At 51.7% G+C, this 24,678-nt stretch overlaps 4 protein-coding genes across 4 annotated transcripts; 3 read left to right on the top strand and 1 right to left on the bottom strand.

Annotated features, from left to right (window-relative positions):
* Positions 1-393: 393 nt before the first annotated feature.
* ETH_00026975 (UBA/TS-N domain-containing protein, putative) lies at positions 394-2,858 on the top strand (the record flags this gene model as incomplete). The annotated part of the gene is made up of 7 exons (XM_013373097.1): positions 394-705; positions 956-1,204; positions 1,396-1,539; positions 1,778-1,849; positions 2,058-2,263; positions 2,424-2,509; positions 2,764-2,858. 7 exons carry the CDS (start codon positions 394-396, stop codon positions 2,856-2,858), a joined length of 1,164 nt encoding a protein of 387 aa, XP_013228551.1.
* A 2,039-nt stretch (positions 2,859-4,897) lies between these two features.
* Positions 4,898-13,208, top strand: ETH_00026970 (uncharacterized protein; the record flags this gene model as incomplete). Its single annotated transcript, XM_013373096.1, has 18 exons — positions 4,898-5,265; positions 5,654-5,937; positions 6,465-6,588; positions 6,806-6,917; positions 7,129-7,245; positions 7,440-7,760; positions 8,063-8,371; positions 8,466-8,808; positions 8,967-9,152; positions 9,320-9,591; positions 9,806-9,935; positions 10,135-10,396; positions 10,614-11,185; positions 11,314-11,834; positions 12,218-12,316; positions 12,584-12,679; positions 12,861-13,003; positions 13,172-13,208. 18 exons carry the CDS (start codon positions 4,898-4,900, stop codon positions 13,206-13,208), a joined length of 4,296 nt encoding a protein of 1,431 aa, XP_013228550.1.
* A 6,356-nt stretch (positions 13,209-19,564) lies between these two features.
* Positions 19,565-21,569, top strand: ETH_00026965 (uncharacterized protein; the record flags this gene model as incomplete). The annotated part of the gene is made up of 2 exons (XM_013373095.1): positions 19,565-20,012; positions 20,242-21,569. The coding sequence occupies 2 exons, from the start codon at positions 19,565-19,567 to the stop codon at positions 21,567-21,569; spliced, it is 1,776 nt and encodes a 591-aa protein (XP_013228549.1).
* Positions 21,570-22,574: 1,005 nt separating this feature from the next.
* Positions 22,575-23,856, bottom strand: ETH_00026960 (uncharacterized protein; the record flags this gene model as incomplete). The annotated part of the gene is made up of 2 exons (XM_013373094.1): positions 22,575-22,616; positions 22,747-23,856. 2 exons carry the CDS (start codon positions 23,854-23,856, stop codon positions 22,575-22,577), a joined length of 1,152 nt encoding a protein of 383 aa, XP_013228548.1.
* Between the last annotated feature and the right edge of the window lie 822 nt (positions 23,857-24,678).

Raw genomic sequence — 24,678 nt, 5'->3', positions numbered from 1 at the left:
CGTTTACAAATATATTTGTAAACGATGGCGCCTATGGCTCCTTGGGGCCACGTATTGATTCACTCTGCTGCTCAGGCACCACCCCCGGTGGTACTTTTCGCACTTCAAGACCAAGTTGGGAAGAGTGTCTTTCTTTAGACGCTGCCGTGATTGTGTTTTTGCAACACATAGAAAAAGCTCCGGTAGATAATATTTGGGTCCACCGAAAGGCGCCTGCACAGCACTCCAGACGCCCACGGAGGCGGGCGACAGATATAGTTGCCACGTGTGTGCTCAGCTACCAGGATTCCACGTAAAAGGCTTTCCCCTGTCTAACTAAACAACTTCGCAGAGAGCTCAACTGCAATTGAAGAGATAGAAGCTCGGTGAGGGCCTGAATGGTTCCTGGCGGACATGGGGAACGGAAAAGACTCGGACGTCTCGCTAGTGGGAGTAGAGGAGACGATTCCGCAAGATGATGCAGGCACTAAAGAAGGTGCTGATTCGTCGAGTGCTCCAATGAAGAGCGAATCGCCGCAGTGCACTGGGCAGGATGCCGCAAATATCAACGGTGGGTCAACGGGCACGAGGCCAGCTCGGTGGAGCACAGTAAAACACAGCATGCGGACCTGCATTCGCGCCACAGGAGCTTCTCTCGTATGTACTTTTGTATCTGTCTTGTCAGATCCAGCCTGTCCAGCCCTCTCTGATCTTGTTGATGCCAACGTGAGACTGATCCTCTCCTAAGCCCCTTCAGCGGCAGCAACACCGGCAGAAATGGTACCAGGAATAGTCACACGAGGCAAAGGACGTAGCAGGTTTTTTGTTTATTGCGTGTTCCTTCTGATGATTCGTCTCTCCTCAATCGCGCCACCGAAAGAGCGAGAGCTCAAAAGCATCCGACTCGTTTATCCTTCATTTTTGTCTCCAGATTTCTCTCCTCAGTATTTGTGTTTGCGCCTTGCCTGCCTAATAGCTTCTTGCACACTTGAAGGAAATGGGTTTCAGCGAAGCGCGAGCTGGGCGGGCGTTGCTTGCGACCCGTGGGTGTCCCACCACTTTGGAGACGGCTTTGTCTTGGATTGAAGAGCACGAGGGTGACTCTGACATCGATGATCCACTGACTCCAGAGGAACTCGCGACCCACAAACCGGCAAAAAAGACGCCTCTGTCAGAGGAGGAGGCGCAGCGAATGGCGTACGAACTCCAGAAGAAACTCAGAGAAGTAAGAGCCTTTCTTTCTTTTCGTGTCCCTGCCGCGTCACAGCTTACATTGCGTCCGGCACATACGCGGGGACCGAACCAGATGCCTTGCGTGGTTTTTTGCGACAGGCTACTTGCTCATATGTGGGAGCAACCGCCAGTGACTGTGAAGCCCCAGTGTGTGTCTGTGATTGGTGCTATTGTGGGGCTCAGGAGCGGCTAAAACGGGAGAAGCAAGGGGCGATTGAAAAGGAACGGTTAAGACTACAGCAGTCCCGGGCCATACTGGAGCAGCAGTCCAAGCTGGAGGAAGAGGCGAGGAAACGAGCCCTTTGCCAGCTGCAGAGAGAGAAAGAGGTTAGAAATAGTGCATGCAATCCACGGGACAACGAAATCTTCACATGTATCTCAACGACCACAACCAACTGACCAAAATCAAGCCCTCGCCACTACGCCATTTTTAAGTGAAGTTTGCGATCCTGAGCTCCAGCGACGTGTTCTTAGAAATGACCCGATGGTCTTGGTCCTCCCTGCAGCCTTTTTGAGCCAGCAGGGACAAGCATAACTGCACGTTCATTTGCTGTTGAATGCTCAGGAGGCCAAGAAAGAGCGCGAACGCCAAAGGGAACTTCTACGTCAAGACTACAGGGACAGATTTGGCTGCGAGGTCTGCTCAGGGGTTTCTGTTGCTTTTGCAAGCGCTAAGGCTGACTGCACGCTGCTTGGTTGTATTGGGTTTTTTACTGCTGTAGAGAGATGCAGATGTTTCATCGAAGAGGGGAAGTGCTACTAGTAATCAATGGTCGCCATAGGGAATAAGAGTCGGCAGCAGCCTATTAAGAGAGGTCGCGAAGTTGTTCAAGTGCTGCGCACAGATGCCTGATGATCCTTCCCAGGCCGACGTCGAGGAGCGGGTGTCGAAAATGAGCGGCAAAGATAAAGTAGCTTTCTTCAGCAATGCTCTGTTCAAAAGGTACAGGAAAGACGAGCCACAGAAGCTTCTGGTCTGTTTGACAACATTGCGCCTCTACGTGATGAACGCGAAAGAGCACCCTACAGATGTCAAGTACCATCGCATCAGGCAAGGAACAGCTTAGACTCCAAGGGAGTAGGTGGATTCAGAGTATAATCCATGTAGTGGCTAGATGCTAGGTGCTGCAGAGTCATTCAGTGGTGCTGGCCGGTCAAGAGGTGTTGCATCGCAGCAAGATGTGGCAGCACGTTTCTGATTCTCCCTTCAGAAAAGAGAACGCGGCGTTCAAGTCCCGCGTCATGGTGTGTGAAGGGTCGCTAGAACTTCTTGAGGCGTGTGGCTTCAAAGATAGGGGTAAGAGGCTGCCACCCGGGCGCACATGTACGGCGTTGCCTCGTAGAGCACGCTGTTTCCGCACAATGCACAAAGCTTAATTCAGGGCGGGAAAGGGCATGTATCCTGTACAGTTTGCTGCTCTTGCAGAGCAGCATACTGTGCAGAATACGAACTGTTGCTTCAGGCTGTTTTTCCTTATTTCTTCCGGACTGTCGCACAGTACTGCTTAAGTGTCATTTAAGATGTCACGTTCGCTTGTTTCGTTACTGTAGGCGAGACCTTGGCCATTGAAGGACAACCGGATGGTTTCATTTTGGCCCAGGCAGTAAAGTTCCTAGATTTGCTGATTGGACAGTTGAGGGGATGAGCTGTTCGCAGCTTGCGATGACCTGCGGCAACTTGCTGCGGCGGTGCGAAAGGAAGAGCCGGCTCTTAAGTAAAGCGTATCCAGATGCTACGCTCTTGTTGCCTGGTTCTCTGGCTCCCCATTTTCCACTGATCCAGATGTGCACGTGGGCTTGACATCTGGCTTTTGGTCTTGCGTGAACAGAGCCTTGCGGACACGGAAGCAAGCTTAATGACAGCTTCTAGCTGAAGTTTACGAGATATGCGGACCCACTCTGTTTGAAGCCTCCAATTCTTCGGGCTCCGCGCGCCCGTAATTCCTGGGGCATTGGCATTGCAAACATAATGAATCACCGGGAGCTTCCGGACTTACTGTTCTCTGCTTACTGAGTCTGTGGCAAGTCTACGCGAGTTATTTGGTGGTGTTCTCGGTTTGCTGATGAGCAGCTCGCCGTTGCACGCGACTTTGAGGAGGGGTGAAGAACGAAACGTAAGGTTGCGCTGCTCCTTTCGAAACTGCTTCTGGCGCTGAGCAGCGAAAGATTTTGTCCCGAGCTACGTCAGGTGTAGGTCTTCATCATCAATGTAGGCCTTCATCATGTGCTGCCCAAGGGTAATGTTTACTGGAGGTGTTTTAGGGGGCATATTGAGGCAAAGTCAGCCCAACAGCATGTAGCTAGGTGCACAAGGCCTGGAACGATCGAGACCTGCCGAAAGGTCGAGACTGTGGGATACTGTAGCTTCCAAGTAGTAGTGCCTAGGACCGTCTGTAATCCGCTATAGTGATAAGCGGAAACTAAACCAGATATCATGGCCTCCTTTTCTTCGTGTTCTACGCACCACTGGCATAAGGAAGGCTAACAAAACTAATGCGAAAGGCATGCCCCTTTCAAATCAGTTGAGGTCCGCTTTGTGGGAGACAGGTCGCCCGGCCATCCCCTGAAGGAAAGTGTCTGGGTCAACGCCTCCCGCAGCCAAGATCGTACCTGGTGGGGAACGCTTGAGTTGCTTCCCATTTGGGCATTGCTCATCACCCCTGGACGTTGAACTGGCCACGGGAAGTGCTCGAGCGTCGCGCGAAAGGGTGCTGTTATGTTTCTTATTGCATACTTATTATTGCGTACTTCACTTACGTTATGGGGAGCAGCTGGGCCCCGCATTCTCCCCGCCACTCACTCTCACCACAGGCATTCCCTCCTCTCTCCAGTCTCCTAGCTGGATACTGCTTGCAGCGACCAACGCTGGACTATATTCTTCACTCGAACTTGGTTCGCTCCCGCAGAAGCGCTACTTGTGCTTTATCCAGTGGTGTCTGTAGGCCTGAAAAGCCGTCACATGAAGCCTAGCGCCATAGTGCAAAGTCGTCAAAAGGAATAAACATAGCCCAATGCATTGCAAGGAGTAGAAACGACATCCAGTGGTCTATGAGGCGCCTGTGTATGGTGACGCAACTCGCTGCTCACGGGTGAAACAATCCAGTTCTATTCATATGACTACCCTCAGGACTCTCCCTGTTTTGCGATACGGCCTTCTATATGATACGCTGGGAAGATTATTAGTATAGCTAGGGTTTGCTTGCAAAATAGGGTACAAATTGCGCATAGCAGTACATCAGCGCGCTGATCATTAGACATGCAGCAGCAGCAGCAGCAGCAGCAGCATAAACAGCAGCAGCAGCAGTACCAGAGGCGGCAGCGGTCGATAAACAGCGGCACCGCTTGCCGTCTCTGAGTACTTCTGAACGGAAAGTTACCAGGAAAAAGCACAACTGGACCCTAGAACTGCCGCAGAGGGTGGCGACAGGCGCTGGAGCAGCAGCAGGAAGAGCCGCCATAGCAGGAAGTCGGCGCTCACTGTTGGTAGCACATCTGACTTAGGGCAATTTCTGCCCGTCACCATTTGTGTCTGTTTTCATCTTCTCAGCAGCATCTCCCTTTTCTTTTCCGTGCCTGCTGCTGATTCTGCTGTTCGTGTTTAGTCCGTGAGTAAGTTGCTCTCGAGGCTGAGCCTTGCTGTGCTGCTCAGCTTGTGTCTCTCCCCACCACCTCGTCCGCAGCAGCAATGAGCTTAAAGAATCTCACGCGCAGCGCCGCGGTGGCTTGGTGCCCCTCAGGCGCATGGGGTCTCTCGGTGCAGGAAGGCACCAGCAGCAGCAGCAGCAAAACTAGCAGCACAGGAGGGGATGGGGGGAGCCGCGAGCTGTTGGCGCTGGGTACCATGGGTGTTGATCCTCGGCTGGAGTTTGCCTCCTTCGATTTGTCATCTCCAAGCGCCTCCCTTCCAGTTGTTGCTTCTGTGGGAGCTCCCTCTCCCTTCCAGTGCATAGCTACCGCCATAACTACCGACTTAGGCTCAGCGAATGCCTGCCTTGTCGCGGGTGGCATGTCTGAAGGAGACGTCACTCTCTGGAATGCTGGCGACATACTCAAGTGCGGTGTTCTTTGCCCCTCCTGTCGTCGATAGTGCCGTTGCTGCTGTTGCGTTTGATGTGAAAATGGTGTGCTTTGCCTAGGTTTCTTTGTTTCGGCATGCTTTTTTTGCGACACATTTGGATTTTTTTTAGGATACATTAGGATCTTCCAGTTTTCGTTCTTGTTTATCTCTCTTACTGCCTCTGCCTCCGTCATTGCCGGTTTTGTTTCTGTATACTTTTCACTGTCGTTGTTTCTGCGACTGTATGTGCGGTTCTTCCTCTGCCTTTGCGTGGATTTCCTTGTATTTCCTTCTCTGTCTTATGGTGAGTCAAGTACCTACTTAAATGTTGACTTCAGCAAGCTGGACAGGACCAAACTGTCCAAATGAAGTGTATCTGCGCAGGTCAGTGATGCCGCGTCTCATTTGCCTTCATCCGTACCTGTTTTTTGTGCGTGTACCTGTCCCTTCGCCTGTCTGTAGTCAGGGCGTGGCCTCTGGTGATAGTGGGTCCTCGGGTTTGCTGCAGACGGTGGAGGTCCAGCGGGGGCAGCGCGTGCAGGCGTTGCAGTTCAATTCGCTGCGGCCCTCGTTGCTAGCTGCTGGCACGAGCAGCGGTGGTCTTTCCATAGTCGATGTCGAGATTGCTACGGAAGCAGTTGCACACAAACCCGGAGCGGATGGAGCAGGTAAACGCAACTCGACTGGAGTTATCTGACTATTTAGCGAACCGGCAGACTTGGTAGAGGCTGTATTGAAGAATCAGCTACCGAACTATCAACGGAATTTAATTATTCGAGCGGCCAACGCGCCATGTAGTGAAGTTGTGTGGGACCTAGCAAATCGTGTAGCTAAACACTGGATTTTTGAACCGGTTGGCTTGCTAGGAAACTTTGTAGCCTGCTACATATTTGCGGAGAGTGGTAGGGAGAAACATGGGCGACTTTGGATGCGAAGGGGGTTACACGTGAATCAATACACAGGGAGATACGACATACAAGAGCAGAGACAACACAAACGGACATACAATCAGGAACACAGATACGCATACAGTTGGAAAGGAACTGTGTGCGTTTGGATGTGGTAGCCACTGCATTAACTCCGTCCTGTTGGACTCACGTAGTATGCCATTGGTGTTTGTTTTATTCTGCAAGCGTAGGGTTCATTCACTTCCTAGTGAACAGTCTCATTGTGCTTGGCCTATTGTTTAATCCAGCAGGTGATGACTGCGAGTGCACCTGTCTTAGCTGGAACGCTTCGGTGGCACATATCATCGCCACCGGCACTGGCACGGGGCAGACTGTTGTCTGGGATCTGAAGCAGAGGAAGCATGCTATCAGGTGATGCCTGCCATTACTGCTGTAGTTGCTGCTGCTGAGTTGGCCGCATCGGCTATTGTTGGCAGGACTCCTGTTGCTGTTAGGGCAGTGGCTGTTGCTGTTGCTATTGTGGGTTCTGTTGCTTCTATGAAGTTGTTAAAGCAATAACAGAAGGGACACGGCGGTAATGTCCGGCGCACCGATGGCATGGAACCCTGTACCTTCCGTGTTTTCTCAGCTTCTGCGACCCGCAACACCGCCATTCGCGTCCAAGTTCAGTTTTGTGGCTGCCAAATCAGCCGACACAGCTTCTACTAGTTTACGACGATGATAGAAAACCTTCGCCGCAGGTGGGGATGATGTTGCATCTCCTTCAGCTCCTTCACACTGTCGTCGCATAGTTTTCGCATTTGTCTGCGCTTAATTGTCATCCCCTGCTTGACGTTTCCTGTTCATTCTTTCGCCTTCCGTTTTGTAGAATTGTCTGCACTACCAAATAGGCTAGCGGGGCACTGCATCAGCTGCCGCCCCCTTGTCGTTTATTTGCTTGTGTATTTCCAGCTTTGGGACCTACGCAACGCAACGTTCCCTTTGAAAGAAGCCATTCCACAACCTCCTTACGGCCATACTCGTGGAATTGTATCTGCCTCGCTGTGCCCGGCGGATAGCCGCATGGTGGTTCGTCGCTCTTGTTGCTGCTTTTACTGCTGCTGCAGCTAGTTGTGGCTTTGATGCAGGCTGTTGTTGGTCGTTCTATGAGATTGCAGTAGTTGCAGCTTTCCTGGATATTGCTGCTAGCCTGGCTGCCGATGTTGTGGCGCGTCCTATTCGCATCATCCATGCTCCTCCTGATGCTGCCTGTGTTGCTACAGCTAACGTGCGGGCGCGACAGCCGGTTGGTTTGTTGGTGGTTACCGGAAGAGTCAGTGCAGCAACAGCAGCAGACTCACAGCAGTGGCATTGAGGTGTACGTGCAGCAACAGGCAGTCGAGCCCTATATGCAGGTCTTGTGGTCGCCAACAGCGCCAGGCGTATATGCAGCAGCGACACCCATGCAGGTTTCTGTGTGCTCGTTGCTAGCCTCCAATTGTGCTGCGGGGTCTCCGTCATCAGCAGCAGACCGTTTCTATCCACCAGAAGACTCTAGAATCATGGGGCCCTCTAGCAGCAAGTTTATACCGTCTTGGTTCAAGGTCGGAACCATCCCCCTGAATGGACACATTGTTACACTAAAGAAAGGAATCGTGCAGAGTATTGCTTATGACCTCGCTTCCACTTTATTTTAGCAAGCTCATTCTGCTAGCGCTGCTAAGGGTGCTGCTGCTTCTTCTGAGGACAAAGGTGATCCGGAACGAGGGCGCTGCTGCTTGCGCCTGATGCTGCTGCTAATGGTACAAGAGCTGGCGGAAGCCGTGAGGAATTCGGCTTTAGGTGGCCATATTGTCTGCTGCTACTGAATTCGCATTTGCTGGTGCTTCCGCTGTTGCTGCTGCAGAAGCCACGCGCTGTGGATTTCAGCAGTAGCGGGCGGCTAGCGTACTCGACTTCTTTGTCTCATTCTGCGTTAATGCTGAGGTCCGTCGAGGAGTTTACAGAGACGAAGCTCGAAGAGACAGACGCACACGAAACGGGCCAGCTTGCAGCAGCATTTGCTGCACAGGTGCAGCAGCTAGACGGGCTTATAAGGCAGCAGTGCTGGGCGGATATCTGCACACTCCAGCTTCAGCAAATGGAGCGGCAGCAGCACCAGAGTGAGTCGGAAGACCGAGAAGTCTGGTCGGCGCTGCTTGACACACTGAACGGGGTGAGCTTCTATTTCTTGCTTCATAGAGCTGGCGCTGGCGGCGCCATTGCTTGGATTTTCATGCTGCCCTTTTTCTTGTTCCTAATTGCTGCAGCGCATACCGAACCTCGGGGGGAGCAGCAGGGAGGAGTTACAGCAGCAGCTCGAGACACTTCTAGGCCATCCGCTTCCATCTGTGCAAGAACAGCAGCGGCAGAAGCAGCTGTTGCTGCAACAGCAGCAGGAGCAAGAACAACAGATGCAAATGCAGCAGCAAATGCAGCAGCATCCCATGTACGGCTATGCCATGCACCCGCAACAGCACCAGCAGCAGGAGCAAGGATACATCAACGGGCCTGGGTCATACCCAGGCTACCCGTTGAGTAATGGCAACGGAACGCAGCAGCAGCAGCAGCAGCAGCAGCAGATTGCTGCCTTGACTGCAGTGGACCCAGAAAGTCAGTCGCATGTTCTTCCAGTTAGCCCAGAAGGTAGCAAGGCATCTTGCTTCCGGTGGAGTTCACTGGATGGCTGGCAGTGTAGGACTGACGAACTGACTTCTTAGCCGACCTGTGCAGATGCTTCTGTTGCTGCTGTTCTTGCGGCTACTGTTTAGAGTTTTTTTCACAACTCGGGGGCGCAGAGGAACGTGAATCCTCGAAGGATCAACAGGAGCAACAAAGGGAGGAAGAATCCGCATCCGGTGACGTGCTCCAGCAACAACAACAACAGCAAGAGCAGGCAGTCAAGCCGAATCCAGCCAGCAGCAGGGCGTCTTCACAGCATGGCGATATTGACTGGAGTGAGTTGCTGTTGCTGATAGCGTATTTTTTACGCATCCGTACAGTTAGCAGTGCGCTGGCCGCTTCACTGTGGCAGAACGTGAAGGAACAAGAACAGTTGCGGCACCAGGAGCAGCAGAGGAAACGTTGCAGTATTCGCATGTCCGTGCGTACTGTCGTGCTGCAGCATCTGCGCCATGGCAGCTTCTGCGGGAATGTCTTCTTACTGGTTCTATAGAAGGGGCTGTGGAGCTGCTGAAGGTTTACGGGACGCTTAGCGATGCGCTGCTTCTGGCGGGAGCCGCAGCAGCAGCGCCGCTACCTCAGCAGCAGCAACAGCAGCAGCAGCGCCAGAGCAGCAACGCATGTCTTTGGGAAGCAGCGGAAGGCCAAGGCCTCGCCATTTGGCGCACAGTTGCGGAGGCGTATGTACACAACATGCAGGACGAATTTTTCAAGGTGCGGGCGCAGCAGTAGTAGGCAGGCGCAGCACCCAAGGCGCGAGCTGGAAAGGCGGTATTCGCGATCACAGTAGCATCAGGAGTAGCATCAGCAGATGCATCAGCAAAAGCGGTGGATGCCCGCTTTTGGTATATGGGTTTTTGTGTTGTGTGAGCTGTCGGTATTTTCTTCCTTGTCATTCGTTCAATTTTGCTGCTACTGTTTCCTGCAGCTGTTCGGTTTCGCGGTGCTAGATTGCCTGGACAGCCTAGTTACGGAAGTTTCGTTGGTATGCTGGCGTGAGGCTCTGCGGCTCTTGGGGAGCTACGCGCGTGACAAGGACACATATTACCGACTGGCGCGTAAGTAATAAACTCCTAGCGATACGCGTTCAGCCGGCTCCAGACCCTATTGCTGAAGGAGCGTACAGTGTACATTGGCGTTGAGCTGCCTACGCAAGCTTGAACCCAGTTATAGTGCCCCGGCTAGTATGCCTTTCTTTATCCTTTGTGCTGCCCTATTGTGACGATTTTTGTTTATTGGGATGATGTGTCTCGTCAGGGCAATTAGGGGAACGGCTGTCTGCGTCGGGGGACTTGAAGGGGGCCCTAGTGTGTTTCATTACGTCACGTGATTTCCCAGCTGCATGCGACATCTGGCTGCAGCAGCTACAGCAGAGAATCTACACACATCGCAGCAAGAGCAGCAGCAGCGGCAGCAACTACTTCGCGCAGCCGCTTCTCAATACTATCCAAAAAATGCTCGTCTTTAGAGCGGCAGCAAATTTCCAGGGCCCTTGCCCTGCATTCGAAAGGGTCGCACTGTGAGACACGAGTTGCTGGTGTTAGGTTTGTCGTTAGGTTTGTTTTTTGTGGTACTGCTGTTCTGCCTGCTGGCCTATACGCTGCCAATTTGATGGTGTTCTATTTGTCAAACGTTTCACTTGTCGCTGTGCCCAAGCTGCAGTCATTGCTTTGTTTAGCACAGCGTACCATCTACGGCTTCTGTGCTGCTTTTGTGGCTGCGTGCTGCTGCTACAGTGCATACGCAGACGAGGCAAGCAGCCTTTCGTGTGGATCGTGCGCGATGTTGGTTCTACGGTTGTATTTGGGAGTTGGTAGCACCAACATAAGCAGCATAACAGATGGAGCGGCAGCAGCTGGTTCAGGTCAGCAGGCCCTAGAGTCCTCCCTGCGTGCCGCAGCGCTTGAGCTGGCCATGCGTCTGTATTACAGCAACCCTACAGCAATGGAGCGAGCAGGATTTACTTCTCCCAATCTGCGTGCGGAGAGCTCGGGGTTTGGTGGGGCCATGCAGCGCCAGCAGCAACAGCAGCAGCAGCGGCAGCCAGTGCGCTCGATGCCCCCGGCTCAGCCATCGCTGCAACAACAGCAGCCTCCGTTTCTGCAGCAGCAGCAGCAGAGGGGCCATGATGTTCCTTCTGCTCCCCCACCCCAGCAGCAGCAGCAACAGATGCAGCAGCAGTCGCAGCAGTTCTGTGTTCCCCGCATGCTGCCAGCCTCAGGGCCTTCCACTCAATCAGGAGCTTTAGGGCCGGTACACAGGCCCTCCCCAGCGACTAACGGATTGCAACAAGGGTTTCTTCCCAACGGTAGGAAAGCGCAAAATTGTGCTGTTCCGGCCGCGTTGTGTCCCAGATAACTCCCCAGCAGCTTCACTGAACGGCAGAGGTTTGCTGAATGGTGCATATGCTGCCTTGTGTGTCCTTCACTACTGCAGGCTCACAGCAGCAACATCAGCATCACCAGCAACGAGACATGTTCCCGCAGAATCCGGGTTCTGTTTCACGGGTAGCCCCTATCTCTTCCGCTGGCTTCATGAGTCCTTCCCCTGCCTTGGGCGCCCCAAGGGGTGTGCCGCCACCCCCAGTGTCTGCTGCTACTGGTGGGACAGCTGTTCCTGGAGGTAGCGTACTCAGACCAGCTGCTCCAGCATCTTCCTTCGGTTTCACTGCACCACAGTCAGCACCGGCGCCTTCAAACGCGTCTACCGGTAATATCGCTGGTGGGACGGGTGCTCTTGGGGGCGCACCTGGGGTATCGTTGGCGGCCCCCCCGGGATCGCTAGCGAGCGCTGGGCCTGGTGCTTCCGGTTTTGGACATGCGGGTGGATTTCCTCGCTTGCCTCCAACTGGCGAGGGGGGCCACAGTCCTGCCCCGTATTCTGCTCCCACTGTTGGAGCCCAGCCTGTAAAACCTGGCATGCCTGTACCGTGGCCAATACCTACAGCAGCACAACTCGTAAGTTTGGAACACGGGCAGGGGCTGAGTACGCGAAGGAAACAAGAAAGTCTTCACAGACAGAGAGTCAGGGGTGTTTCGTTCCAGCCCTACAGATAGAAAATATTCATGTACTGGAAGAATGCAGAGGGAATGAGGAAGCAGAGACAGGCAGAAGAATCCACAGGCAAAGTGCAACTAGGAGCGGAACCGAGATACTTACAAATAGAGCAAAAACACAAAAGATGTACATTCGAAAAGCTAGGCGGCAGACAAAAAATGTAGATGAGCGCACAGAGTGTTTTACCGAAGTATCTGGGACAACGTTGAAAGGAACAACAGCAACGGCAGCAGATGATTTAGACACACTGTGTGAGTTTGGGCTCAACTTTATTGCGCTGCAGAACCAAAGGGCAACGAAGAGCACCTATGCAGCAAACATGGGCATAAACAAAGCTTCCGAAAAGGGGACGGAAGGAAAGGCTCTGCCGCCAGACCAACAGGTACGCGGGAACTGCTGCTGTTGCTTCTATAATTGCTGCTGCAACTGCCGCTAGGACTTACTCTGCTGATGATGCTGTTGGAAGAGCACGAAGTGCTGGTTTCTTCTGCTGGTGTTATTGCTGTGTGTGCTATTTTTCCGCAACTGGTGTTTGTGTCGCTGCGTGGTATGCTGGGGAATTCTGGCAGTACTGCCAAACCTAGACAGGATGAGACGGCTGGAACCACTGTGTGTTGACCAGTATTTGCTATTATTGCTTCTGTTGCAGGCATTCGTGCGCAGCGTATTGAGCGGTTTGTTGCAGATGCAGCAGGGGCCGTCAGCACAAGACCTTTCGAACAAGGTGGAGGACCTTCTTCTCAAGGTGATTCCTCCACTATTGTTCGCTCTTAGGATTAAGATTGCATATTGAAGGTTTTCGGGTTGGGGATAGGGCTTAGATATAGCGGCTTTCGGCTGAAGTTGTTACAAATTTGTATCTAGTGATGTCTCATGCACTTCAATGCGCTAGCGTGGACATGCTGGTGCTGTTGTTTTTTCCACAGCTGCAGCAAGGCGAGTTGAGTGGCAGCGGCTGCGAGAAGGTTGTGGCCCTGTGCAGCGCTCTGCAAGGCGGCGATATTGCACAGGCGCAACGTTTGCACGCAGACCTATCAGCCACAGAATGGCACGCCTCGAACAGGCAGTGGTGAGGCCATAATTCATGTCGTACGATTCACTTTGAGGTTGAGGACCCACATTCAGTCCCCCTGTAGGTGTGTTCACTCTGTTGCCTCTGCCTTTTTGTTTTGCTTTGAGCCTCTGTACATACGTACTTTTCGCTGTTCTTTTGTCTGCTTATTTGTCTGCCGTTTAGGCTGATGGGCCTCAAGCGTTTAATACCGAAGCCGTAGGCAATGCTGCAGCTGCAGGCGCCCATCTGTCGGTCTGTCGTTGCAGTTGATCATCTTTCTGACTATTCATGCAACTGGCGGGAGCACCAGCAGCAGCAACGTGCCTCATCAAGATACATACGGTGTGCCCAGAAGAGAGAGAAACTGCAGCGGCAAAGGCTCTGTAGGAGCAGCAGCGAGGGCTGCTTGTTTAGTGCCAAGAGGCACTGCTAGAGCTTTCCAGTTGTTGCAGCTGCAGCTAGAGAAGTAGCTGCAGCTGGGGCAGAAGCAGCTGCAGCTAGAGCAGCAGCAGTTGCACCAGCAGCTGCTACAGCTGCAGTTACAAAGACAACCGCTAGAGTTGTTTTTGGTTGGAGATATGTTGCTCTTCAGCACTTTTTGTGATTTAGGTTTGCACATAAAGAGAAGCAGTTGGTGCTGGTGCTCGAGAATTAGGTGGAGCTTGCATTTACTTTTAGAGGTCTGTAGTAGTGGGAAAGTGGGGCCGCTTGGACAGTAGCTGCGTCAGTAGCAGCTGGGGTGAGCTATTTTCTGCAGTAGCCTTCCCTGCGAGACCCTTGGCAAAAGGGGTGCTTCGCCGGGGAGGGCCTAGAGCGTTTTTGCAGGAACCACCATGGCAACGGGTGTAGCTGCAGTAATCGCAGTAAAGCGAGCGCTCAGGTCTACCTGGTAAAGAAACACGGGCAACTTGAGTGATGCAGCCGCTACAGCAGACCAAACGAGGAAACCGCCTGCCTTTCGTCGGTCGCTGAGTTGCGAAGAGCTGATGCTCTCTTCCTGAGCAACCGGGAAAACAACAATGGGCGAAGATAGATAGATAAAACATGTATGCATCAATTTTCAACGGAGAAGTGGTGTAAAGTGACTAGCGGCGTGTAGTACATCCCTAATATTTACTTGCACTCCTGTGTGCCTCTGTGTACTGCTTACTGCTCAAGATACTGTGGCCAAGTGGTACTGCTTACAGCTCGAGGTACTGCTGGTGCATTTGGAACTCTTCCGAGGTAAGGGGACCTCGGGTACTTTGCCATAGGTGACATTTGTTAACATTGGTTGACTGCTGCGGCGCTGAGCATAACCACAGATGACTAAGAGCCAACAAGTGGGCGTAGCTGGCTAGAGCTAGCGTTATTCCAAATGCTGCATGAACGATCCGAGACACGATTTCTGTGTGACTAGTTAGGCGTGTTGAACACACAAACCTCTTCGTCACCATGGCACGCATACTATTTCTCTTTTTTAATGTTGTCTCTGTACTAGTGGCGTGCGTCGTTCCGGTGAGCAGCATGCTGAAGCAGTAGAAAGGCAACTAGGTATACGTGGCAGAGCTTCTCAAGCATGCTAAACACGTGCGTCGCTGAAGGGGACCATAGGAGGGGTCGCAATGCTGACGACTGAAAAGTTGCACCAGGGGAAAGTGAATGCTAAAGAGACGTGGATTGAGGGTTGCCGGCACTTGAGCCTCCTTCATGGAAACAGCAAAAACTCGTCGCACGCAGACGGGATGATAGGGTACGCGGAGGCGTGTGCTTGCGCGAACGCTCTGTACTCTGCCGCGTGTTTAAGGTCGCTTTGCCTCTTTCTTTATCGAGCGCGACCAAGGCTAGCGCACTTTCAGGAGTGTCTATGGCCTTAGAGAGGAATACCACAAGGAGCAGGCGGGATAGGGTGCGGAGGTGTCGAGGCAGAGCCACCCTTGCTATGTACAGCTCTTAATTATGTGATTCTGAGGTCTTGATATTCCTGTAGAAAACCAAGCCAACGAACAGAATGATCTAGTAGAGGCTTTGACGCCATGAGCTGTTGCAGATATACGAGAGTATGATGACCGGTATGCGTTCTAATCTTACCAGAGACGAAGATCGCTGGATTAGTGTGAAGTGACGGCGAGAAACTCTATATGATACATTGGATATTTCTGGGGAACGGAGTTCACGTCTTGCCTGAGGACGCTGACTTGTTTGCATGCTAGTACGAAAACTGCCCCTCTTGAATAATGTGAGATGTCAGTATATATGCCTGTTGCTTGTAAGTATAAAAGGAGGAGGGAACATTGCTTCACGAGTAGCTCTAAAATTCTGCATCAACAGGCCCTGATGAGTGTCAAGATTTTGTGTCTAAATACAGCAACGAAACAACCATGTGCTTCGGCTCAAGCAAGGCGGAGTAACCCATATGCCCTGTCGTGCTTCGTGGTTTCGAGATTTCGTGCAGTCGTATAATAAATTAAGCACTGCCTAGGGAGTCACACAGCGAGCCCATGAAGTTGTGGTTAGAAGAAATTCGTGCTTATGCTCGTGAGATCAACTAGTGTGGAGCCATCTGGATGATTGGTGGCAGCACTGCATGTGACCTATCTGGCAACGCTGCCAGGTGTTTTTTAAAAAACTGGAGGATATGCAGGGGTTCCTTCTAAGCCTCAAATGACCGTATCCACTGGTCGAACTGTGTGCCGTCGAGGCTGGAGGTGAGAAATTAGGACTCTCCCCTGTCAGCTTCGCTCGCCTTGCAGGCCGGCGGGGAATGGGATGCGGGACTGGGCAGCAGGGATCCGACAGCAGTGCCCTGTTAACGCACGCATCAGCTGTTCTTGGCACTCTCCGCGCAAGTGAATGGTGGATAGCTTTCGCACTCCTGGTGAAGCCGGTATGGTGCTGGACATCCATAGTGCACCCCGCAGATGTATCGTGCTGGCCTGAGCCTCGCACAGTAGCCTCACAGTAGCCTTTTACAAGCATGCTAGCATTGGCTTTGCGGCGTGTCTTGTAACGTCTGGGAGTGGAGCGAAGGAGTGTAGCCACATCTCATGCAGTTTTGTGGCACAGTTGCTGGGTCAGCATAACGTAGGCTTGCTCAGCTAGGGTCCTTCCCAGCGCCTGCTGGGGTTGTTTGTTCTTTTCCTTTGCCGCTGCGTTTCCTTTGTCTCTGTTTCCTTTTATTTGGTACATTGCATCATCCACCATTCACAGACGCTGTAGCTCATCAGCCTGAAAATGAAGAGACTGTCTGGTGTTCCGTTAGCCAGTCTAGCAGCATCGTAAGGTATAGGCCCCACAAGGAAATCCCCCGCTAGGTATCACATCACATACATAGCCCTATCGCCAAGCAATTGATATGTAGCTGCTCTTATTTGACAATGGTGAAACTGCAGGCCTTGCACAGGGGACGCAGCCTCAGTTCTGGCCGCTCAACAGAGATGGGCTGATGAAACTGTGAGGCGCAGCACTGTTCACAAGCGCTCCACATGCTATGTGTCTGACAGACAAAATGAGCCGTCATTCCCATGCTGCACAGCAGCTTCCAGCTCCTACCACCCGGTTACGTATACAGTTGCTGTCGCCACCGCTGCGGCGTGGCTCGCATTTCAGTACTACCGGATGCTTCAGACTCTTCGCTTGCCTTGTTCTGTTCCTTATCGTGCATGCTGAGAGTAGTATTGGTGCCAAGGTCCTCCCGTAGTGGCTTCCTCTTCTTTTTCAGCGTACACCTTGAGAACTGCTGTAGTCCCTGCACCTATGGCACATGCTTGCTAGCGCTTCTAGATTCTCTGCTTCCATCTGGGCAAGACGGTGAAATTCGGCCCCGTCCTGACGGCATGCAGCAGCCCTCCACCTAGTCGTTGGCGCGTCGAGGCCAGTCCCCCGTAACTCGTAGGCTTTGCTGTTTGAAAATGGGCGTTTTTTTGCCTTCTTGTCAGGCCTATTAGTGCAGTTGGCCCATTTTTATCACTCTTGCCTGGTCTGGGTGGAGTGGCACAATCCCTCGAGTAGTGGCCCTCACCTCCGCGCCTCCTGGAGGTTTCGCCTGATTTGCAAGGCTTCAGCTTTAGTGATTATTAGGCTTTCGCGAAGTCTTCCTTGCCCTTGCACTCAAAACAGACCATCACTTCCTTGCTGCTAGTCGGAGGGTTGCGTAGTCTCTTACGCCGTCTTGCCTAAAGTTGGTTGACCGTCGTGGGTCTCAACAACAGGGCAGATCTACAATACGCACCGTCACTTTCACTAATCTTCCTCTGGTGATTCCCGCAGGCCTGAGAACTCTGCTGTTGCTTCCTACCAGCCCTTCAGCTTGTTTGTACTTAGCTTCGTTACGACCTTGCAAAGGCCGAGTGTCGGGCCAGCCAGTTACTACCCCACGCGCTCCGCTGCAGGCATCTCGACCTCTCGTCGGTCACCTTTGCAGAATCTGCGGTGGTATTCTTGCTGTCAGTTAGCGGAAATATGTAGAATAAGGAAAAGACGGCTACTAATGCAGAAACGTAGGAGCAATTCGTTCCACTGCTGCTCAATCCTCCACATCAGCGCTTGTATCCTTCAGGTAGGTCTGTGCACTGGACTACCACCCTGTAACTATTCCCTTAACTCTCCCCCAGCAGCATTGGTTCAGGTCTATCTTACTAAGCCGCTTTCCTGCTGTACTGAAAAAAGTTTCTCATGCTCCGGCCTTCTTTGTATGTGAGTGGCTGTGATGCCAGTGGCATCCGTCGTTCCAGGATCATATAGAGTAGGAGGCCATGAAACTGTCACGCCCGCTTTAGCCTAACGATTTCCCTGGGTTGGCTCATTTGCGGAGGTGATTCTGCTTGTTTCCTCCCTATGCCTCCCCTTTGCGGGATCTCGACCGTGTCTCTGTGAACCTGCGCTCGCGGGGATGGAATTCCATGGTGCACTCCTTGAGTTTGCTGGCATGTGCTTGGTATTCTAGAAGCTGTTTTGTGTGCAGCTGTGATGAGCAGACTACTTCAGCGAGCTCCTATGTAGCATCCTTCTTCGCTTCACTTGCTGTCCCGGCGTTGGGACTGGCCAAAAATAAGAGTCAATTCAGCATGGGTCTGCAAAACGGCTAACAAGTTCAGGAGTATACAAATCTGGCTGTGTGTTAGCAATTGATATGCGGGAATAACATTTATACTGCCCCTTGATAAAGAAGCAGCAAACGAGATCAAGTCGCCAGCTGGAAAGTAGCGCCTTAAGTGGCCTACTGCACTTTCCCCCGTCTCGCTTGGAGGCATAGCTAGTCACTAGAAGAAACTGTGACGTATCGACGAGCAGAACAAAGGTGTTTTCGCGCTTATGCAGAGAAATCGCTCTCTCGGGATGTCCCCGTGTTTGCTGCTAGCTAAAGGCTTGGTGGAACCATCACCTGGTGCAACAAATAGCTGCCTGCAATGTAGTGCAAAAGCGTTGAACTAAGGCTGCCAATATTGACGCTTAGTGGCTTCTCTGGAGCCCGAAAATTCAGTGCTTTATTCCTTCCCGTTGAACTGGCGGGTTGGCACTACAGTAGAATAGACGTAAGGTCATCTTGGAACACGAGATTTCGCATCCAATGGCTTGCATCACGCCTTTTGCATAAAGACAACTGAATTGATAAGACCGAGCAGTTGGTAGCTTTTTGCCTTCAAGAATGCGTCACATTGGCTTGCCGCTTGCGTATTTGCAGCAAGGCGGATTTTGACCGGGATGTTACTGTTCACTGATCTTCGGGGAAATGGAACTTCTGGTGGAACTAATCTGCTTTAGCAGTGCCGGCAGCATGTGTAATTAACACTGTCCTAACATGGTAAAAAAAACCCAGGCAACATGGCTGTCCCTTGTCGTCTTTGCCAACGTACTTGGTAGCAACTGATTTCCATACCAACACAAGCTGGTGATCTAAGAAAAATAATACCTTGAGGGGAAAGAAGGAAGTTTGGCCCGCAACAGATGGGGCTGGTCACCTCTAGGCTGGTCTGCTGCTCGCCAAATGGGTCATCACGGACACTAGTCCACAGCTAGCGTATGCATCAATTTCATTCAAGCATTAGTGTTCTGAGATGTTGACTACTCAAATTCAACCAAGGACAATCTGCAATTGTCCGTTGAAGCTGCTTCAGCTCCCCCGTGGACGTTGAGTATGCCTGGTCTTCAAATCGGTCGCTCACCTGACGCCGCCGTACTGAGGGGCAGAACAACAACTATTCCCTAAGGAAGAAAACACAATGTTTCCTGGAGTAAACAAGATAAGGTCTCCGTGCAAACATAGCGGTTGTGGTGGTGGTACTCCAAAATTTATTCAATTCAACCTCCAGGCGGCTAAAATTGCTAGCCGAAGGACACCGCATGCTGAAATGGCATGTTGAGCCCACATTGCAACTCAAGTGCCTTAAGCTTCGTTTTTTACTCTTTCGCACTTTTTTCAGTGGTGGTTTCAACGGCCTACAGATTTTCAACCGACTGGATCGCGAGCGAGACGGTTAGCACGACAAATCGCGCCACCGAAAACATCAGAAGGTTGAGTGCCGTTAAAACCTTGACTGTACCCGTAAAGACAACTCCCCAGTGGGCTTTAGCTCACTTCATTGCAGTTTGGTGACAATGCGCATTTTTGCCTGGTCTGACCTGCATCTTGAAAGCAAAGTCAACTTTGAGCTTGTCAAGCAGTTTTGCCAGCTGAACAGGAAGCGCACCGACTCTACGGAAGCTCCCCTCTCCACAAGCCATGCACGTTCATACACTTCTGGAGGCGAAAATAATTGTCCAGGCACCTCCAAAGCCGATGGTTCTGCTTCAGAACAACCAACTTGGCCTCCTCTGGCAGGATCGTTGGTGGGAAACATCGAACATCTTTGGGAAGTGGTCACTGGGGCCACCGCTCCACTAAGAGAAGATTTCACTCAGGATGTTCTTATTTTAGCTGGCGATGTGCATCACGAGTTGGAAGGCCTCAAAGGCTCACTGGAGCTCTTCTGCTCAGTTTTTGGGCACGTGACATTCGTGCCAGGGAATCACGAGCTGTGGGTAACCCACAAGGATAGAGACATGGGTAAGGGAGCACCATAGTCAAAACAAAATAAGTCGAGCTTTTTCTATGGGAGAGTACGAGCTGTGGCTGGGAGAATTTTGTGTGCGTTTGCTTTAAAGTGTAAAATTTGTGTATGGGAATTTCAGTCCTCTCCCCTGGGATTACCAAGCCAAGGAATGTGTTGAGCAGCACTTTCTTAGCATATGACTATTTTGGATGCAAAAGCCACTGTGAAAGCCTGTTTGTGCAGGGATTGGCGACAGTCTACAGAAGTTCGATAGCATCTTGCGGCTGTGCGAATCTCTGGGGATCCACACTAAGCCTTTTTCCCCTTCCAAGGGGGTACGACTAGTGCCTTTGTTCTCTTGGTACGACGAACTCGATCCTCATTTTCGTCGCGCAGCCCTGATTGCGCGCACGCCTGTCAGCTCAGCTCCGGGACCGGTCAAGCGCTATCCGCGTGCCTCGAATCAAGGAGGCACTTCACGCGAGGGCAGCAGGGCTTATAGCTCCAAGCTTCTGCTCTCACTAGCAGAAAACTGGATGGACTACAGCGCATGCAGTTGGCCGCATCCCCTTAGCAACAATGACCCGAAGTCTGGCAGCCGGCAGTGCGCGGAGGGCAATACTAACGAGAGACACGACCCCGAAGCGGTTTTGTCCAAACGGTTCACAGGAATGTGTCTTGGGAAAGGGAGACGATACCAGTGCAGGACTGAAAATCTGCATCGTACCTCTACTGCTTCTGTCGCTGTCGCACTTACCCATGCAGATGCTAATCTGAAGGAGACAGCGCTCCTCTGTGGGTCGAGATGGGCAAAGAATGCCTCGTCCAAATCTCCCCACCAAAAGTTGCCGGTCGAAAAGGCAAGGGAGGTGGCTTGTAAGGCACTGGACAGCTGCGCTCCACGGCGATTTACAGACGCATGGGGAATGCCTCTGAGTCTGGCAGAGTTTTTCGCAGCTGAAAATGAGCGCCGAGATTGTTTTGTGCGCAACACTCAGAAACACACCATAGATGCAACACGTTCGGGACGGACTTTCCCAAACGTTGCGAGGAAGCCGCCCTTCCCAGATCTGCATGACGCGACGGCGGCTGTTGATTTTACCGCCGAGGCACAGGTGGGTCAGAAAGTTTCTTCGGAAAGCGCCAAGAGTTTGTATGCAGTTAATTCTAAAGTGGAAGCCAGCAGTTCCCCCGAAAAAGGCCGCATGCATGAATATTCATGTTGCGATGACCGGCCAGTTGTTATTACTTTTTCTCACTTTCTACCTCGTGCTGAACTGGCGACTCTCTATCCATTGAAACCCAGCGCGCTCGCATATGTGATGGGGTCAAGCCGCATTGACGAGCAGCTAAGACAGGCGGACGGCTCGCTTCACGTCTTTGGGCATTCGCACGTCAATATCGACCACAAAATAGAGGTGCGAGCCTTAGGACGCACGCCTTGCCCCCCTAGTTCCTGCAAATGTTTAATATCGTTTCCCCTGGTTTCGTTCCGCCCCGATGCGAAGTTGGGCCGGGTTTTCTGTACTCCTCACGCCTCTAGTGCTTCCCTCGCTTTGATCCTAGATTAACACCAGGAAGTTTTGCAGTTCCTACTTACGAATGCATTTCTTAGGGTGTCCGCTACATCCAGCACTCTCTAGGGCGCCCATCCGAGCAAAAATGGTTTCCTGGGCGTCTACGGCCTAAAGTGATATTCGAAGTCAAATCCTAGAGGAGATGGTGGTACTTGGGTACCCTTGCTACTGGCGCTCTTGACTCGACGCGTGGAACGACTGTAACATGCAGCGCATCTCGTTCCATATCTGCCCCACTTTTCGAAGCCTACGAAGGCGTTCGCGCAGAATTCTTGAACTCCACTCCTTCAGGTGTTTACATTCAGCAGCTCTGCGCGTGAAATGCTCACTTGCCGCTTTTGGCATTGTTTTGCTGCACAGCAAAACCCGTTTAGCAGAGCTGTTGTGTCACAGGTGTGAAGTCCGTAAGGACAAATGTGAATGTAAGTGTATCACAAACGCGTCAGTTGTGGCCAGTTTTGAATGCCATGTGGCACGGCTTCTTTAGCCAGACGTCCTTTAAGGACGTTTTGTGCTTAAGGAAGCAATCCGCAGAGTCGCACAACGTTACAAGTTGACTGTCTGAGGGTTCCTCTTATGGGTTGCTTCTGCAATTCCCTCTTGTAGCTACTTGCACTTATTCTGTTTGAAATTAATTCGGAGGCTTTAGCAGCACGTGCTAGCCAAAGAAAGGTACGCATGCTGTTTATGTAGCTCTTTATCCAAATGCAAACCACTAATAGAAGAGGTAGCACTATGGGGTTTTTTGGTGGGGCTGGCGTGCCATAGTAAATCTTTGACTTGCGAACTAATAGATCTCGTTATTGTTCGCATTGTAGTCACTACGAATTAATAAAAGTAAGCCTGGACACAAGCACGGCAAGAGGCGGGCGTCTGCACCAGTGGGCAGATGACCCTGTGGTAATGCCACCCACAGTATCTAAATCTCGGCAGCGCTTCAACCAGCAGGCTTCACTGCCGCCGATTGAACTAAAGCACTTTGAAAGCCAGAGTGAGTCATCACATTTCATTTTCTTCGCCTTCAGCGAGCTCCCCGTAGGCCTAGAAGGCAAACAAGCATACACACGCCAGCCAGAAGTAAGACATGGGCTGTGCACGTGCACTGAGTGTAGCACTTTCTAAATATACATCTCCTACTGAGTTTATGGCCTACGTGTTAGTTTAGACTCACTTCGCCGCTATCCTCCTCGATGGACTGAAGGTACTGCTTAGAGTTAGAGCCACGTTCTAGCTCGCCTCCCTCTGTATCTCCTGTGTGGCGTGTTGCCCCGCTTGGCCGCATTTCATTTTGCTCCGCTTCAGCAGCATTTAGGAGAACGTCACAAGCCCCAAGAGCGCGCCCTGCAATCACTAAAATTATGGCTATATAGCCTTGCCATCCGGGGCTGCCAAAAGTGATGCCAATAATGAAAACAAAGAAAATAGACAAAACCTCCAGAAAGCGCCATGGGCCTTGGCCAGTTCTGCGAATGAGGCGATTCGACACAATGTTCTTCAAAAACGGAAGTGCTCCTACAGTGAAAAGGCACCCCCAAGTCTGCCAGGTGTAAAGCGATCCGAAGTTCATAGGCATAGCACTAAGTACTGAGCCTTCTCCGCAAATTATCATCAAGATGGGAAGAATGATGACAGAGATAAGATGCTGGTGGTTGTGCAAAAGGTTCCCTTTGCCTTCAACTTCGTGCATGACTTTCTGGAGGAACGCTGCGCGGAAGGCGGCAGAAAAAATAGCATAAAGCAAAGCCCAAGGCAGCACTTCAGAGCCGACAGTCTTTGAGTCCGTGATGCCTAGAAGAAACGCTGTAAACAGCAGACCAATGGCTTGCCAGCGCATAGGCATGTATTCTTCTCCGCAACCCACGAAACGGGTAACATGGTGAAGGACAACAGCGAAGGCAACTACGACGGGGAGAGTTGCAATACACTGCACTCGGTACAGGAGGACGTTCGCGAGTACGAGCATGAGTGCGTTGACAATCGTCGGTACAAACAATCTCCTGAGAAGCCTCTTGTCTATTTCAACTCGTGGGAAGTAAGCAAGCTTTGGATATTCCTGTCCAACCTCGCCCAGGCACCAAGCCATCAGAAGGCCTTGGGCCAGCTGCCACCAAGTGACGAAAACTGGAAATGGGACGATATCGAGGAATAAACGGTACACCACAAAAATGTTTGATAAGGTCAAAATCAGGAACAAGATTTCCGATGTCAAAATCTCAGGGTCTCTGACGTAGCGTTGAAGTTCTTGCCAAGTCGGCAGTCGCACATCGCGGAGTGAGGCCATTGTGTCAGCCTTCGTCGCCAGCACACAAAGACTAACAAAAACGGTCCGAGCGGTTTAAGAAAAAAGGGAGATGTTCTCTCCCTGAAACTTATGGTTTGCTGACACTGTCCATGCAGCGAAATGGCCGTATCGACAGGTGTCGCTGGACAGTAGACTCGCAGCCGACAGCGCAAACGGGCCGCCGAGGGCTAACTGTAGATTTTGCAGATGGAGAAGTTTCAATCACCAACGCAAACAACTCCGGAGAGTTTACTTTTCAAGTGTTTCTCAAACAAGCACACTAGAAGAAGGTAGAGGGCGATCTGCGCTGCGAGCTATGACGACTTTCAGAGCTGCAGGCAGCGACGGCTTAAGCGGCGGCCCCCGACAGTCGGCAGCCATCGGTTGTAGTTCCGCTGACCCAAGAAGTGATTCGCGTCGGCAACAAACTAGCCCGTTAGATACACTAAAAATATAAATTTTCTTTTTTAGTTTGATTTGCAGTGTTACTGGGCATTATGGGTTCGGTATTCGGGAAAGCAAGCCACTGAACTGATCGCTAGATCGCTCTACTACAGCACCAGTTGGTGGTGGTTCAACGCTCATTTGTCCATAATATCAGAGGATTCTTGCTAATTTAGGTCAACAGTTGACTGAGAATGTAGTTTTAGGAAGTGTGCGCAGTTGGTGGCATCGCTGTAGCCCTTCTCGGTCTTTCAGGAGTCTCCACGGGTGTGCAAAATGAGTTTCAATGCGGTTGCTTCCAAAGTTCTCATTGCACAAGTTAAATTTGGCCTCTCCCTTGGCTCCTTTCTGCCTCGCCTACTTAAGTCATCTTGGAGG

This window comes from Eimeria tenella, genomic scaffold (assembly GCF_000499545.2).
Source record: "Eimeria tenella Houghton genomic scaffold, Eth_scaff12, whole genome shotgun sequence".
Classification (NCBI taxonomy): domain Eukaryota; phylum Apicomplexa; class Conoidasida; order Eucoccidiorida; family Eimeriidae; genus Eimeria; species Eimeria tenella.
This window is presented reverse-complemented; position numbering and strand designations above follow the sequence as displayed.